Here is an 18,217-nt window from a genome sequence, read left to right as displayed (position 1 = left end):
ACTCTGAAGACCTAGGCCAGAAAGTGAAGGAATTGGGAGCACAGGTCATCTTCTCATCCATCCTCCCAGTGGATGGACATAGACCACGGAGATTGAACAGGATTCTACAGGTGAAACACTGGCTATGTTGATGTTGCTGGGAGCAACATTTTTGGTTTCTTGATCATGAAGTGAATTACCTGTTTAAAGGACTCCTTGCTAGTGATGGGTTGCATCTTATGAAAATAGGAAAACACATATTTGGTAAACGCCTTTCTCCACTCATCAGGAGAGCTTTAAACTATAGCAATATGGGATGAGAAATATACAGCCATGAAGAAATATACAGCCAATGAATTCTTTTGAGAATTCTGCTATTTGAAGTGGAAATTACAAGCAAAAACAACAAATTCTGAATGAAAATAGAGGAGCAAGAGAAGCAGACTACAAACTAAAATGTGTCTATACAAATGCACATTGCATGGAAACAAATAAGGAGAATTGGAGCTTCTAACACAGGAAGAAGATATGATGTCATAGGCATCACATAAACTTGGTGGGATAATACACATGCTTGAAATACAAACCTTGAATGCCACAATATATCTATTATAAAGAGGATTAACAAGAATAAAGGAGGTGTTGCTTTGTATGTTTGGAAAACGTATATCTCCACAGAGATCCAAGCTTCAGAGACTGGTAGCTCTGTAGAAACAGTTTGGGTATGAATTCAAAGATAGAAGAACAGAAAGGACACTATTGTAGGTGTTTACTGTAGGCCACCTGGGCAGACTGAAGATATGGATGAGCATTTACATCAGATGTCTCTATTCTCAAAAAAGTACGACATACTGATCATGGGAGATTTTAACTATCCAAAAGTACTGTGTCTAGAAAATTCTTATCTTCTCTTGCTGACATTTTTATCTTTCAAAAGGAAGGAGAGAGAACAATAGCATTTCCAATCTTAGACCTACTTCATACCAACAAGGAGGAAATAGTTGAGTTAGTAAAGGTGGCTGGTAATTTAGGCAGCAGCAATCATGCTATCCTTGAATTTTGAATTACAAGAGGAGGAAGACCAGCGAGGACTCAAACTTGCAAGGGAGACCAAAAGACGTAAAAAAGGATTTGGGGGTACGTCAAAAGCAAAAGAAAAGTCAAAGATGCTATAGGATTTTTACAGGATGAAAAAGGTGAAGTGGTGAAAAATGTTATTGAGAAAGCTGAACTTTTAAATTCCTATTTTGCATCTGTATTCTCAAAAAAAGAAAATGTAACATCAACTGATCTTCACGGTGCCATAGAATGAATAAAAGAATCCACACTATCCATAAACAGAGAGATTGTGAAGGAATGCTTAGCTAATTTAAATGAATTCAAATCTCCTAGTCCGGATGAATTACATCCTAGGGTACTGATAGAGTTAGTAGAGGAAATTGCAGAACCACTAGCCAGAATATTTTAAAAATCCTGGAAAACAGGAGAAGTCCCAGAAGATCGGAGAAGGGCATATGTTGCTCCTATCTTCAAAATAGGAAAGAAGACAGAGCCAGGAAATTACAGGCCAGTGAGCCTTACTTCTATGCCATGAAATATATTTGAACAAGTTATTAAACATTATTTATGTAAGCACTTGGATAAGAATACAGTAATTTACCAAAGCCAGCATGGGTTTGTAGCAAACAAGATATGTCAGACTAATCTAATTTTCTTCTATGATGGAATCACTGACTGGGTGGATCAGGGAAATGCAGTAGATATAATATATCTTGGACTCAGCAAAGCATTTGATAAAGAATCTCATACTATCCTTATTGAAAAAATGATGAAGTATGGGATTGACAAGGCTAGGGTTAGGCGGATTCATTACTGGCTCAGTCATCATACTCAAAGAGTGGTAATAAATGGTTGCACATCTAATTGGAAAAGTGTTTCAAGTGAGGTGCCATAAGGCTCTGTTCTGGCCCCAGTATTGTTCAAAATTTCTATAAATGATCTAGATAAGGGAACTGAAGGTAAACTAACCAAATTTGCAGACGATGCAAAGCTATGAGGGGTATCAATCACTAGAAAAGACAGAGAAAAGATTCAGAAGGATCTAAGGAATGGTATTTAACAGTAAGAAATGCAAGATTTTACATCTGGGCAAGAAAAATGAAAATTACATCTATAAAATGGGAGGAATAGAACTATGCAACAGGACCTGTGAAAAAGACTTGGTTATACTAATAGATCACAGACTGCACATGAGTTAACAGTGTGATGCAGCAGCAAAAAAAGCAAACACAATTCTAGGATGTATTAAGAGACACATAGAGTCTAGATCACGTGAAGTAATTATCCCCCTCTACTTCTCTTTGGTCAGGCCTCATCTAGACTACTGTCTCCAGTTCTTGGTGTCACATTTTAAAAAATACATTGAAAAACTGAAGCAAGTTCAGAGGATGGTAAGCGGACTGCAAAGTATGTCCTAAGAGGAACAGTTAAAGGATCTGGGAATGTTTAGCTTGGAAAAAAGAAAGCTAAGAGGAGACTTAATAGCTGTCTACAAATATCTGAAGAGATGTCACAGTGTAGAGGGATCATCATTGTTCTCATTTGCACATGGAAATACGAGAAGCAATCGAATGAATTTGAAAGGGAGAAGATACAGGTTAGATATTAGAAAAAACTGTTTGACAGTGAGGGTGATCAATAAGTGAAACAGGCTGCCATGAGTGGTGGTGAATTCTCCTTCAATGGACGTCTTCAAACAGAGGCTGGACAGACTTCTGTCCGAGATGATTTAGTGAATCTTGCATTGAGCCCAGGGGTTTGGACATGATGACCCTTGTGGTCCCTTCCAACACTAGCATTCTATGATTCTATGATACCGTATGAACTTACACACAGCCTAACTGTATACAGTATAAACCCCATCACAGTTCCACTATATAAAGTATGAGCCCCCACATAGCCTCTCTATATACAGCATGAGGCCCGACATAGCCCTATTATACAGTATTAACCATTTCTGACATCGGACATAATCTGTCCATGTGACCTGGGCCTAGTTGACCATGGACGGAATATTACGTCATTTTTTTTTAATGCAACACTGCGACCGAAGTCATCCTGGGGGGTGTCGCCACCCTCCCGCACTTGCGATCTTTGTGATTGGCTGCATTTCTCATTGATTCAGTCAACCAGATTGCCTGAAACACTAATGTCCCAGCCAGACGTCAGCTGAACGGACTCTGATTGGCACGATCACGCCAATCGCGGGGCACAGCCACAGTTTGACCGTGCTGTGTCCTGCTTGTGACCTGCCTAGGATTGGAGCTGTAAGAGCACCGATCCTTGGCCAGTGCAACTTGGCAACATCAGTCATGGCCTGGACCCGCTGATTGGCGCTATCAACGATTACATTGATGGTGCCAATCACAGGGCACAGTGGTGATGTGACCACGCTGTGACCTGGCTGTGACCTGCCTAGGATCGGAGCTGTGAGCTCCGATCCTAGGCTGTTGTCTGGCAATGCCAGCATCACCAGGTGCAGCTCTGATTGGTGTGATTGATGTGATTATCGACCGCACCAATGATAGGGCACAGCAGCGGTATGACTCCTTTGTGACCTGTCTGTGCCCGCACTGCAGGTCCTCACACTAGCTGAGGATTCCTGCAGAGCGGCCACGCTATGGGATCTGCTGCTGTGCTGGGCCTTGTGGTGCCACAGAAGCCTGTGACACCAAAATCCCTGCTGAAGAAAGAAGAAAGAACAGAGAAGAAAGAAGACAAGGCAGAAGAAAGAAGAGACAACAAGTGTAAGTGTTTTGATCCCTGTTCCTTCCCGATCTCTCTTCATCCAACCCACATATGTGGTATCAGCGTACTCAGGACAAATTGCACAACAAGTTTTGTGGTCCATTTTTTCCAGTTACCCTTGGAAAATAAAAAATTGTGGGCTAAAATATATTTTTGTGGAAAAAAATGATTTTTTATTTTCATGGCTATACATTATAAACTTTAGTGAAACACTGGAGGTTCAAAGTGCTCACCACACATCTAGATACGTTCCTCGGGGTGTCTAGTTTCCAAAATGGGGTCACTTGTTGGGGGTTTCCAGTGTGTAGGCACATCAGGGGCTCTCTAAACGCGACATGGCGTCCAATCTCAATTACAGCCTATTTTGGTTTGAAAAAATCAAATGGCGATCCTTCTCTTCCAAGCTCTGCCCTGCGCCTAAACAGTGTTTTTTCCCCTTATATTGGGTATCGGCATGTTCAGGATAAATTGCATTATAAATTTTGAGGTTACATTTTTTTTTACCTTTGTGAAAATAAGAAAAAATAGTCTAAATTTACATTTTAGTGAAAAAAAGTTAAATGTTCACTTTTTCCTTTCACATTCCATAAATTCCTGTGAAGCATCTGAAGGGTTAATAAAGTTCTTGAATGTGGTTTTGATCAGCTTGAGGGATGCAATTTTTAGAATGGTGTCAGTTTTTGGCATTTTCTGCCATATAGACTCCTCAAAGTGATTTCAAATATGAGGTGGTCCATAAAAAAAATGGTTTTGTAAATTATGCTGCAAAAATGAGAAATCGCTGGTCAAATTTTACCCCTTATAACTTCCTAACGAAAAAAAAAATTGTTTAAAAAAATTGTGCTGATGATAAGTAGACATGTGAAAAATGTTATTGACTATTGTGTGGTCCTTTGGAAGTGCATTGAGCTGTTGGTTGGGTTAGTGCAAAAGGAAACAAAAAAATCTCTTTAAATCTATCCTATTCCTAGCGAGTGTACATGAGCTGAGTGTGTCCGGAGCGTAAAAGCGAACGGACGTAAGTGTGTGACTTGTGATTCAGTGACTTTGGATTTAGGCTATGTGCACACGTTGCAGATTTGCCTGTGGAATTTTCTGTGCGGATTCTGCATCTCTTGGATGTGCAGAAAGCGCAGGTCAAAATCTGCACGTTTTTTATGCAGATTTTGTGCGTTTTTCTTGCGGATTTGCTGCAGATTTTGTGCGGATTTCATGCGTTTTTACTCCTGCGTTTTCCTATAATGGAATGAGTGCAGAAACGCTGCAGAAATGCACAAAGAAGTGACATGGTCCTTTTTTTAATCCGCTGTGGATTCCGTGAGGAATTTTCCGCACCATTAGCACAGCGTTTTTATTTTCCCATTGATTTACATTGTACTGTAAATCACATGCGGATCCGCAGTAAATCCACAACGTGAGCACATAGCCTCAGGTAGTTTGCAAGGGAGGAATCATTGAATTGCTGTTTGCGTTTTATTAATGCTTTATATTTCGTTTTATTTAACATTTGTCTGGTGCAATCCCCATTAGGAAATGTGCTCCACTATTGTTAATGCCATCCAGTGCACATCTTGCCACATGTATGCAATCCTTGAATAGCCAGTCGAGGGTGCATACTGCTGTGCGAGATGTGAGTACTTTGTGCATTTGGAAGCCCAGGTACTGTATCTAAATGTGCAGCTGGCAACACTGAGATCCATTGACAATATTGAAAGGAGTCTTCTGCTCACTGAGCAGACGCTCAATGGGATAGATGAGGGGGAGGATGGTATTATGGAGCAGCAGGAAAGTGAGGCAACTAGCTGGGTGACAGTTAGAAGGCCGGGTAGAGGGAAGAGTGCCAGGGTGGCTAGTCCTGATCTGACACACCCCAATAAGTTTGCTAAGTTGGTGGATGAGGGGGGTGCCAGTACAGGGGTAGCACTGCTGCAGCCAGGAATGTCCTCTGAAAGCCGGAGGAGTGACTGCTACAGTAAGGAGGGAAATAGGAGAGCAGGGCAGGCCAGACAGGTGCTGGTAAGGCTACTTTCACACTAGCGTCAGCACGGGGCCGTCGCGTTGTGAAAATAATGCCCGACGTAGGCAGCGGAAGCAGTCTTACGACGCTTCCGCTGCCCCATTGTAAGGTCCGGGGAGGAGGGGGCGGAGTTTCGGCTGCGCATGCGTGGTCGAAAATGGCGAACTCGATGCACAAATTTTTGTGCCGACGGTCCGCCAAAACATGACGCAACCGTCACACGACAGTTGCGACGTGTGGCCATACGTCGCAATGCGTTACTAATGTTAGTCTATGGGGAAAAAATGCATCCTGCAGACAACTTTGCAGGATGCGTTTTTTCTCCTAAACGATGCATTGCGACATACAGCCAACAATGCTTGTGTGAAAGTAGCCTTATGGGGGATTCAATTATTAGGAGAACAGATAGGGCAATCTGTCACAAAGACAGGGATCATTGAAAGGTGTGCTGCCTACCTGGCGCTCGAGTCCGACACATTGCTGATCGGGTTAACAGATTTCTGGGAGGGGCTGGTGGGGACCCAGTGGTCATGGTGCACATTGGCACAAATGTCAAAGTTAGAGGTAGATGGAAGGTCCTTAAAAACGATTTCAGGGAATTAGGCTGCAAGCTTAAAGCAAGGACCTCCAAGGTGGTATTTTCCGAAATACTGCCTGTACCATGCCAGAGAGGAAAAAGGGAGATTAGGGAGGTTAATAAGTCGCTCAAGAATTGGTGTAGGAAGGAGGGGTTTGGGTTCCTGCAGAATTGGGCTGACTTCTTAGTTAGTTAGTTAGGTTCTATGCTAGGGACAGGCTGCACCTCAATGGGGAAGGTGCAGCTGTACTAAAGGGAGAGAATGGCTAGAAGGCTGGAGGAGTGTTTAAACTAGGGATTGGGGCGAGAGTATTCATTTTATAGGAGGGGAAGATAATGCAGATAGAGACCTGGGCACAAATAAGGAAGTTGGGGGTGGCAGTGGCATGGGGGGTGGGGTTAGAACATTTAATAATTTAAGAAAGAATAGAGGTACAGAGAGATACATAAAGTGCATGTATACTAATGCCAGAAGCCTCGCCAACAAAATGGACAAATTAGAATTAATGTTGTTGGGAGATAATTATGACATGGTGGGGATATCTGAGACGTGGCTGGACGAGAGACATGACTGGGCTGTTAATTTACAGGGCTATAGTTTGTTCAGAAATGACCGAATAAATAAGCGAGGGGGACGTGTGTGTCTATATGTAAAATCATCCTTAAAACCCATCCTGCGTGATAATATAGGTGAATCTAATGAAAATGTAGAGTCCCTGTGGGTGGAGATAAGGGGAGGGGAAAAAATAGTAAATTACTGATAAGGGTTTGTTATAAGTCTCCAAAAATAATGGAAGCAACGGAGAATATCCTCGTAAAGCAAATAGATGAAGCTGCGACCCAAGGAGAAGTCATTATTATGGGGAACTTCAACTACCCTGAAATAGATTGGGGAACAGAAACCTTCAGTTCCAGCAAAGGTAATAGGTTTGTGACAACTATGAGAGACAATTACCTTTCACAATTGGTTCAGGACCCAACAAGAAGGGGGGCACTGCTAGACCTAATATTAACAAACAGGCCAGACCGCATATCAAATATAAGGGTTGGGGGTCACTTGGGGAATAGTGATCACAAAATAATAAGTTTTCATGCATCCTTTAATAAGATGGGTAGTAGAGGGGTTACAAGGACACTAAACTTCAGGAGGGCAAATTTCCAATGGTTGAGAGATGATCTTGGTGCAATAAACTGGGACAATATCCTGAGGCATAAAAGTACAGAAAAAAATGGGAGACATTTATTAGCATCCTGGATAGGACCTGTGCACAATATGTACCTTTTGGGAATAAACATGCTAGAAATAGGAGGAAACCAATATGGCTAAATAGAGCTGTAAGGGGCGCAATAAGCGACAAAAAGAAAGCAATTAGAGAATTAAAGGAAGTAGGTAGTGATGAGGCATTAAATAAATATAGAAAATTAAATTCTGTAACAAGCAAATCAAGGCAACAAAGATTGAGACCGAGAGTCTCATTGCCAGAGAGAGTAAAAATAATCCCAAAATATTCTTTAACTACGTAAATAGTAAGAAACTAAAAAATGATAGTGTTGGTCCCCTTAAAAATAGTCTGGGTGAAATGGTGGATGAGGATGAGGAAAAAGCCAATATGCTAAATTACTATTTTTTCATCAGTATTTACACAAGAAAATTCCATGGCAGACAATATGATTAGTGATAACAAAACTTCCCCATTAAATGTCACCTGCTGAACCCAGCAGGAAGTCCGGCGGCCTCTAAAAATCACTAAAATTGACAATTCTCTGGGCCCGGATGGGATACACCCCCGAGTACTGCAGGAATTATGTACAGTCATTGATAGACCATTCATTATTTTTAATCTTTAAAGAGTCCATAATAACAGGGTCTGTACCACAGGACTGGCGTATAGCAAATGTGGTGCCAATATTCAAAAAGGGGACAAAAAACTGAACTCAGAAATTCTAGGCCAGTAAGCTTAACCTCTACTGTGAGTAAAATCCTGGAGGGTATTCTAAAAGATGCTATACTGGAGTATCTGAGGAGAAATAACCTCATGACCCAATATCAACATGGGTTTACTAGGGACCGTTACTGTCAGACAATTCTGATCAATTTCTATGAAGAGATAAGTTCCGGACTGGACCAAGAGAACCCAGTGGATGTAGTGTATATGGACTTTTCAAAAGCTTTTGATACGGTGCCACACAAAAAGTTGATACATAAATGAGAATAATGGGGATAGGGGAAAATATGTGTAAGTGGGTTAAGAGCTGGCTCAGGGATAGGAAACAAAGGGTTTTTATTAATGGAGCACACTCGGAGTGGGTCGTGGTTAGCAGTGGGATACCACAGGGGTCAGTATTAGGCCCTCTTCTTTTTAACATATTTATTAATGACCTTGTAGGGGGCATACAGAGTAGAATTTCAATTTTTGCAGATGACACTAAACTCTGCAGAGTAATCAATACTGAGGTGGACAAATTTATATTACGGGAGGATTTATGTAAACCAGAAGCTTGGGCTGATAAATGGCAAATGAGCTTTAATGGGGACAAATGTAAGGTCATGCACTTGGGCAGAGCAAATAAGATGTATAATTATGTGCTTAATTGTAAAACACTGGGCAAAACCGTCAATGAAAAAGACCTGGGTGTATGGGCGGACGACAAACTCACATTTAGTGGCCAGTGTCAGGCACCTGCTCCAAAGGCAAATAAAATAATGGGATGCATTAAAAGAGGCATAGATGCTCATGAGGAGAACATAATTTTACCTCTATACAAGTCACTAGTTCGACCACACTTAGAATACTGTGTACAGTTCTGATCTCTGGTGTATAAGAAACACACAGCTGAACTAAAGCGGGTGCAGAGAAGAGCGACCAAGGTTATTAGAGTACTGGGGGTCTGCAATACCAAGATAGGTTATTACACTTGGGGCTATTTAGTTTGGAAAAACAAAGGCTAAGGGGTGATCTTATTTTAATGTATAAATATATGAGGGGACAGTACAAAGACATTTCTGATGATCTTTTTACTCGTATACCTGAGACGGGGACAAGGGGGCATCCTCAATGTCTGGAGGAAAGAAGGTTTAAGCATAATTACAGATGCGGATTCTTTACTGCAAGAGCAGTGAGACTATGGATTTCTCAGCCGTATGATACTAATGAGTGATTCATTACTTAAATTTAAGAGGGGACTGGATGCCTTTCTTGAAAAGTATAATGTTACAGGTTTTATATATATTAGATTCCTTGATAGGGCGTTGATCCAGGGAACTAGTCTGATTGCCGTATGTGGAGTCAGGAAGGAATTTTTGTCCCCAATGTGGAGCTTACTCTTTGCCACATGGTTTTTTTTTTGCCTTCCTCTGGATCAACATGTTAGGGCATGTTAGGTTAGGCTATGGGTTGAACTAGATAGACTTAAAGTCTTCCTTCAACCTTAAGAAACTAAGTTATTAAAACTATGTTACTATATTACTCTGATTTGAGGGCATAAAAATTCAAAATTTGGAACATTTTCACAAATTTACATTCTTTACACAAATAAACGCAACTTATATCAATTTTTTTTGCCAATAACATGAAGTACAATATGTCACGAAAAAACTTTCTCAGAATCGTCAAGATCCGTTGAAGCATTCCAGAGTTATTACCTCATAAAGGGACAGGGGTCATAAATGTATAAATTGGCACGGTCAGTAACGTGCAAACCACCATTGGGGGTAAGGAGTTTACCCTCACATAGCCCTATATACAGTGTTATCCCTCACATAGCCTTTCTATATACAGTATGAAAACCCACATAGCTCACTATATACAGCATGAGGCCAACTGTCAAGCTCACACCCTGACTGGTGGGCGTGAGCTCGGGGGGTTTGTGGCCCCACTGTGCCACAAACCAGACTACCCTGGAAGGGGCGTGACTATGACAGCTGCCTGGGTTTTCGCTGGAGCCTCTGATGGTGAGGTCAGGCTTGTGCAGCAGTCAGCTGCCAGGTGCTACTCCAGGGTGGTGTCTGGCTGTGGTTGCTGATCCCACATGGGAGACAGGAACACTAGGACAGGTGCGGGCGACTGGCAGATGAGCACTGCTGAAACTTGGAACATAGAGAATACAGGGCTGGTAGGCACAACAGAGAACATAGGGCTGGCAGGCACAGCAGAGAACACAGGTCTGGCAGGCACAGCAGAGAACACAGGGCTGGCAGGCACGGCAGAGAACACAGGGCTGGCAGGCACATCAGACAACACAGGGCTGGCAGGCACGTCAGAGAATACAGGGCAGGCAGGGATGGCAGAGAACACAGGGCTGGCAGGCACAGCAGAGAACACAGGGCTGGCAGGAACAGCAGAGAACACAGGGCTGGCAGGAAGGTTGGTGTGGTTTATGAAGGAACAGGTTGGGACCTGTTTACACAGGAGGTATGCAGAGAGGAGCTGCAGCAAGAGATTCTGCAGCAGCAAGAGCAGAGCAAAACCACAAGGTATGTGGAGAGGATCTGCAGCAAGAGATTTTGCAGCAGCAAGAGCAGAGCAGAGTGAAACCGCAAGGTATGTGGAGAGGAGCTGCAGCAAGAGCTTTCTGCAGCAGCAGGAGCAAAGCAGAGTAGAACGGAGCAGAACCGCAGGAGTGCGGAGCAGAGGCAAAGCTGCAGAGAGACAAGGGTAGAACCACAAAGTGCAGAGCCAAGAGCAGAGTGAAGGCACAGAGTGCAGAGCCAAGAGCAGAGTGAAGGCACAGAGTGCAGAGCCAAGAGTAAAGTGAAGGCACAGAGTACAGAGCCAAGAGCAGAGTGAAGGCACAGAGTGCAGAGCCAAGAGCAAAGCAGAGGCACAGAGTGCAGAGCAAGAAGCAAAGTAAGGTCACAGAGTGCGGAGCTGAGAGCAGAGTAGAGAGGCATTGCAGGGAAAGAAACACAAGGTAATGATACTATACAAGGTACAGAAACAAAGACATAGGGGCCAGGATATTCTGTCTCCTGGAGGGCAGACAGACAAGAACAAGGCAAGGCGTAAAGCCTACAGAGAAGGCAAAACACAGAGCAAGGCCTGGCAGCTAAGAAGCAAAACACTATCTGAGTTTAATACATTGCACACGCCCAGTTGACAGGCCTAAATACTAGAGACCTCTTGGTAATTGGTCAGGAACAAATTAGACAGGTGCGCCCTGATTCCATAAGAACCAGAATGTTCTGGCGCCGCCCCCCTATGCACACAGCCAGGAAGCATGCATTGAGCAGAGGCACAGAATATGGAGCTGGCAACAGACAGAACACAACATGACATGGAGCAGTGAGTAAGATGGTGTGTGAGGGATGGAAGGCCATGTAGTGATGCCAGCAGAGTTGTTACACTAACATAGGCATTATATACAATGTGAGCCCCACATAGCCCCTTATATACAGTATTAGCCCCTATTTACAGTATTAACCACCACATAGCCCCCTATATACAGTACAAGAACCCACATAGCTTCTCTATATACAGTATGAGACCTCCACATAGCCCTTAAGAAACCATAAGAAAGAAAAAAAAAAGAGCTTACAATTCCCAAATATAACTATTAATATTAAATAATTAACCAATGCCATAGAGATATTTTATAGAAAAATTGTACAAAGCTTTATTAACACAAAAATACAAAACACATAGGCAAATAAATACACACAGTAAAACCCAAAATTACTGGACAGGTGAATTATATGATGATGCAAACGGGCAGTGACAGGCTATCCATAACACCAGGGTACTCAATAAATAATGCCATATACTATTGGAAAGATAATACACATATGAGTATCCCTAGCAAACAAATAAATAAATGGGTGAGCTCCATATAATCAAAACCAGCCTATTCCTTATTTTGTACGTACAATGTGGTATAATAACCACAACACCCCCGTGGTATGTACACAAATGTGGAAAAAGGAAGTAAAGGATGCTGGATAAAGTAATGTCTCACCCATAGGACAGCACTAGACACTGCTCAGATACCCCAACACGTGTTTCGCTGCCTCTTCTTCAGGGGCAGTGTGTAAAGGTGCCCAGCCATAAGTTTATATATCCCACTCCAGACCGGATAACTAATTGCCGACAAGTAACATAAGCACATCCGGTCGCGTCTTGCGAGCCCATGGGGGCGGAGCCACACAACTCCCCAGCATCACGTCCGGCATCACGAGGCGATGCATCACTGGAAAAAGTTCCCGTGGAGATGGTAAACACATCGCCACGTCAAGACGCTTGACAGAATGCAGGGAGGAGGAGTCAACTGCGCGCATGCGCAACCCGCGGCCGGATGAGGCTCTGACGCCATATTGGGTAAGGGCGGCAAGCCAGGACAAAACGCCGTACATAGCCCACAAGGATATAAGTATAAATATAAAAATACATATACATAACCAATACATAAATACAAGAAATAGCAAATAACATGATGTAGGCATTACGGACAGTAAATGAATAATCCGTACGAACCGAAGTCCAAAGCTATTCCTGGTGTATGTGATCGCATAAAGATGAACGGTACACCGGAAAGGCGTCAGTTGTCCACACGGTAGCCGGTCATAGGTGGGTAATGGCATGGTATCAAAATGCACTTTATCCAATATAACCAATATAACGCACTATAATAAGAAGCAATAAAAAAGGTCCCCATCTACAGTGTGAGCCCAACAGAGTTTCTCTGTATACAGCATGAGCCCCACATAACCCCTTATATACAGTATTAGCCCCTATATACAGTATTAACCACCACATAGCCCCCTATATACAGTACAAGAACCGACATAACTTCTCTATATACAGTATGAGACCTCCACATAGCCCTTCTATACAATATGAGGCCCCTATATACAGTTTGAGCCCCAACAGAGTTTCTCTGTAAACAATATGAGCCCTCACATTGCCTCCCTGTACACAAATGAAAATAAAAAATCGACACATATTCACCTTGCTCCTGTTCCCCCAAAATATTCTGATCTCCGGTGCATTGACTATCCGCACAGCGGATTTGATGTAGGGACACCATCATGTCCGCTGTTTCCACGATGATTGGTGGAAGAAGGAGCCAATGGCTTCTTCCTCCACAAACGTATTCATTGCTGTGTGCATCCTGAGAAGGTCAGAACTCTGGCTGCGGTCAATGGGCAGCATGTGAGGGCATGGTCTGACTTATGAGCCACTATTTCCAGACCTTTGGAACAGCTGGATGTGGTCCACAGGCCACATTTTGCCCAGGTCTCCCCTATCCAATTTAGTATGTAAATTAACTATGGAAGTTAAGTGATGTGTAAGAAAGGCTGATATTTCATAGGAGGGAACAAGTGAAAACAAAGGTGCTGCTGATTCATTAAGACTGATGTAATGCACACCAATCTTAATGAACAGAATCCCTGAAGTACCTTGCAGCTAAATCATTCAAGAGTATCTGTCAGCAGGTTTTTGCTTTGCAATCTGAGCGTAGTATAATGTAGGGGCAGAGACGCTGAGTCCAGTGAGGTGCCACTTACTGGGCTGCTTGTATTTTCAATAAAGTCATTGTTTTATCAGCATTAGATTATCAATAGAGGTCTTGCTGTCTCATGCCATGTAGTTCTCAATATTCATGATGAGCTCTGTATAACCCCACATTCACCACTGATTATCAACTTTCTGCCTATTCACAGTGTACACAGAACACTGCCAATAAGTGGTGTGGGTGGGGTTGTACAGAACTCAGAATTCAGAGAACCGGTAGACATGCAGCAAATAAAATGGGGATTTCATTAAAACTGGAGTAACTGGGCCGGCTCCAGGTTTTCATGGGCCCTGGGCGAAAGAGTCTTGGTGGGCCCCTTTAACACATACCACAATTTATAATGCACGGATACGGCAGAGAAATACAGGTATAGTACAATGCCAAAGATTTCACTTACTTCTTACATTACATGAGTGATATCTATTGTGCATTCCACATTAGCTCAGAAACCGGACAGTATAGTCCTCTATACAGAATAATGAGCCCCATATATTGCTCCAAACAGAATAATGAGCCTCATATATTGCCCCATACAGTATAATGGCCCCATATAGTGCTCCATACAGTATAATTGGCACCACATAGTCCTCTATACAGAATAATGAGCCCCATATATTGCTCCAAACAGAATAATGAGCCCAATATTATGCTCCATACAGAATAATGAGCCTTATATAATGCTCCATACAGTATAATGGGCACCACAGAGTGCTCCATACAGAATGAGCCGCATATATTGCTCCATACGGAATTGACCCCATATAATGCTCCATACAGTATAGTGAGCCACATATAATTCTCTGTACAGTATATGATGGGCCCCATCTATTGCTCCATATATAATGGGCCTCATATAATGCTCCATACAGTATATGATCGGCCCCATACAGTATACTGAGTCCCATATATTGCTCCATACAGAATGGGCCCCATATGATGCTCCTTACAGAATGGGTCCCATATAGTGCTCCAAAAATAATTGGCCCCATAAGATGCTCCATGTATAATGGACCCCATATAATGCTCCATATATAATTGGCCATATAAAATGCTATCAGTGATGAGCTATCCTTCAGTGATGGGCTATACTTCAGTGATGGGGTAAAATTCAGAGATGGATTATACTTCAGTGATGGATTAAACTTCAATGATGGGCTGTTCTTCAGTTATGGGCTATACTTCAGTGATGGGCTACACTTCAGTAATGGGCTATACTTCAGAATGGGGACTGTTGTGAGTTCTGCTCTTGGGCTCCCTCCGGTGGTTGTAAGTGGCATTTTTGTGAATTCTGTTCTTGGGCTCCCTCCTGTGGTTTTGAGTGGTATGGCTGCTTCTGGGATTTAGCATCAGCAGCTGTTTTTACTGATCGTCTTTCTGGCTCGGCTATATTAGTCTGGCCTGTTTCCTCATTCAATGCCAGTTGTCAATTGTTCCAGCCTGGAGTCACGGCTCTTTGGATTTCCCTGACACTCTGACCAGTTCAGCAAAGCTAAGTCCTTGCTTGTCCTTTTGCAGTTCACTTGTTGTGGACTTTGTTGTTCAGCACTTTCTATGTTTTGCTCATTTGTCCAGCTTATCAGTATGAACCTATTAAGCTAAGTTGGAAGCTCTGGGCAGCAGAGTTTGCCCTCCACACCTTTAGTCAGGTGTGGAGATTTTTGCATTTCTCTGCGGTGGACTTTTTCTAGTTTTTATTACTGACCGCACAGTGTTCTGTCCAGTACTAATTCTATCTAGCTAGAAGTGGCCTCCTTTGCTAAATCTTGTTTCATACTACGTATGTCATTTCCTTCTCCTCTCACAGTCATTATTTGTGGGGGGCTGTCCTATCCTTTGGGGATTTTCTCTGAGGCAAGATAGCTTTCCTGTTTCTACCTCTTGGGGTAGCTAGTTCTCCGGCTGTGACGAGGTGTCCAGGGAGTGACAGGAACATCCCACGGCTACTGCTAGTGTCTGTGTTAAGATTAGGAACTGCGGTCTGTATAGTTACCACCTGCTCAGAGCTAGTCGCATGTCGCTCCTACATCACAAGACCATAACAGGGGACTACACTTTAGTGATGGATTATATTTCAATGACGGGAAATACTTCAGTCATGGGATATACTTTAGTGATGGGTTATACTTTATTGATGGGCTATACTGTAGTGATGGTTTATACATCAGTGATGGGCTATACTTCAGTGGTGGCCTATACTTCAGTGATGGACTATACATCTGTGATAGATTATACTTCAGTGATGGGCTATACTTCAGTGATGGGGTATAATTCAGAGATGGATTATACTTCAGTGATGGATTAAATTTCAATGATGGGCTGTTCTTCAGTTATGGGCTATACTTCAGTGATGGGCTACACTTCAGTAATGGGCTATACTTCAGAATGGGGTCTACACTTTAGTGATGGATTATACTTCAATGATGGGAAATACTTCAGTCATGGGATATACTTTAGTGATGGGTTATACTTTATTGATGGGCTATACTGTAGTGATGGTTTATACATCAGTGATGGGCTATACTTCAGTGGTGGCCTATACTTCAGTGATGGACTATACATCAGTGATAGATTATACTTCAGTGATGGGTTATACTTCAGTTATGGGATATACTTCAGTGATAGGTTACACTTTCATGATGGATTATACTTCAGTGATGGGCTATAGTTTAGTGATGGTTATGCTTTATTGATGGGCTATATTTCAGTGACGGGCTATACTTCAGTGATTGACTTTACTTCAGTGGTGGGCTATACTTCAAGGATGGGATATGCATCAGTGAGGGGCTATACTTCAGTGGTGGGCTATACTTCAAGGATTGGATATGCATCAGAGATGGGCTATACTTCAAGGATGGGACATGCATCAGTGATGGGCTATGCATCAGCGATGGGCTATACTAAATTATGGGTTATACTTCAGTGATGGACTCTACTTCAGTCATGGGCTATTCTTCAGTCATGAATTTTTTTGTCAGTGATGGGCTGTACATCAGTGGTGGGCTTTACTTCAGTGGTGGGCTATACATCAGTGGTGGGCTATACATCAGTGGTGGGCTATACATCAATGGTGGGCTATGCATCAGTGGTGGGCTATACATCAGAAATGGGCTATACTTCAGTGACGAGTTTTTAATGAGTGAAGGGTTTTACTTCAGGTAAATTCAGCTAAGTGTTGCTGCTTCTTTTTCTCTCAGTGCAAATTACATTTGTAGGTTAATTGTCTTCCTATAAAATTGCATACTATCCTGTAGTAGCGAAATTAGAGGTGAATTTAGGTTCAGTGAACAAGCCAATTTCATCACAGCGTTATTGCCCAGCACTATGTTTTACAGTTAGATGGTTAGGGGATCCCACTTTTCATGCCATGTATGGTTATATTATAATGGTCTTTTCTTTGAACAACATTAACATATATATATATATATAATGATTATTGAAGGATGGCGGTGGGAAACTACGTGGCAAGTTCCAAGCATTTACATCAAGTACTACAGTTACCATTAATGTGGAAGATGTACAAGACTCACCACCAGTGTTTGTTGGAACGCCATACTATGGTTATGTCTATGAGGACACCATACTGGTAAAGTATTTCCTTCGCCCAGATGTAAATAATATTCAGTGCAATGTGAACTTTTATTAATCCAAATAATCCCAATGTGAACTGTATCTTCAGGTACATATATGTCGATGAGTAAATATAAATCTGATTTTAATACCTAAAACAATATTTATTGTTTTCTTAGGGATCAGAAATAATCTCTGTGATTGCTTTTGATGGAGACAGAGGAAACCCCAACAGTATTCAATATTCTCTTTTGGATGGTAAGCAATAATTTATAGTTGTAACTATTGTCATACAGCAATAAAGGAACACCTTAGGAAAGCATCATGGAGGACATACAGGTGCTTCTCACAACATTAGAATATCATCAAAAAGTTAACTTATTTCAGTTCTTCAATACAAAAAGTGAATCTTATATTATATAGAGTCATTACAAAGAGAGTGATCTATTTCATGTGTTTGTTTCTGTTAATGTTGAAAAGACAGAGAATCTATGGGGTATTGACAAGAGGAAGATGAGACACCAGACCAAACAATGCAGACGAGTAATCAAAGCAACCTGGGCTTCCATAACACCTCAGCAGTGCCACAGGCTGATCGCTCCATGCCACGCCGCACTGATGCAGTAATTGATGCAGAAGGAGCCCCATTAAGTATTGAGTGCATTTACTGAACATACATTTTAGAAGGGCCAACAATTTGGATTTTAAAATCATTTTTTCAAGCTGATGTTATAAAGTATTCTAATTTACTGAGATAATGA

At 42.1% G+C, this 18,217-nt stretch overlaps 1 protein-coding gene across 1 annotated transcript in view; it reads left to right on the top strand.

Annotated features, from left to right (window-relative positions):
- The window catches only part of CDHR1 (cadherin related family member 1), a 283,238-nt gene that overhangs the window by 78,885 nt on the left and 186,136 nt on the right, over window positions 1–18,217 (top strand). Inside the window, exons 8-9 of the mRNA XM_077257202.1 lie at window positions 17,329–17,472; window positions 17,636–17,714. Of these exons, the coding sequence (XP_077113317.1) occupies window positions 17,329–17,472; window positions 17,636–17,714 (223 nt within the window). The remainder of the gene's footprint in view (window positions 1–17,328; window positions 17,473–17,635; window positions 17,715–18,217) is intronic.

Source organism: Ranitomeya variabilis, chromosome 4, assembly GCF_051348905.1.
Source record: "Ranitomeya variabilis isolate aRanVar5 chromosome 4, aRanVar5.hap1, whole genome shotgun sequence".
NCBI lineage: Eukaryota > Metazoa > Chordata > Amphibia > Anura > Dendrobatidae > Ranitomeya > Ranitomeya variabilis.
The sequence above is the reverse complement of the archived record's forward strand: the minus strand, read 5'-3'. Positions and strand labels throughout refer to the sequence as shown.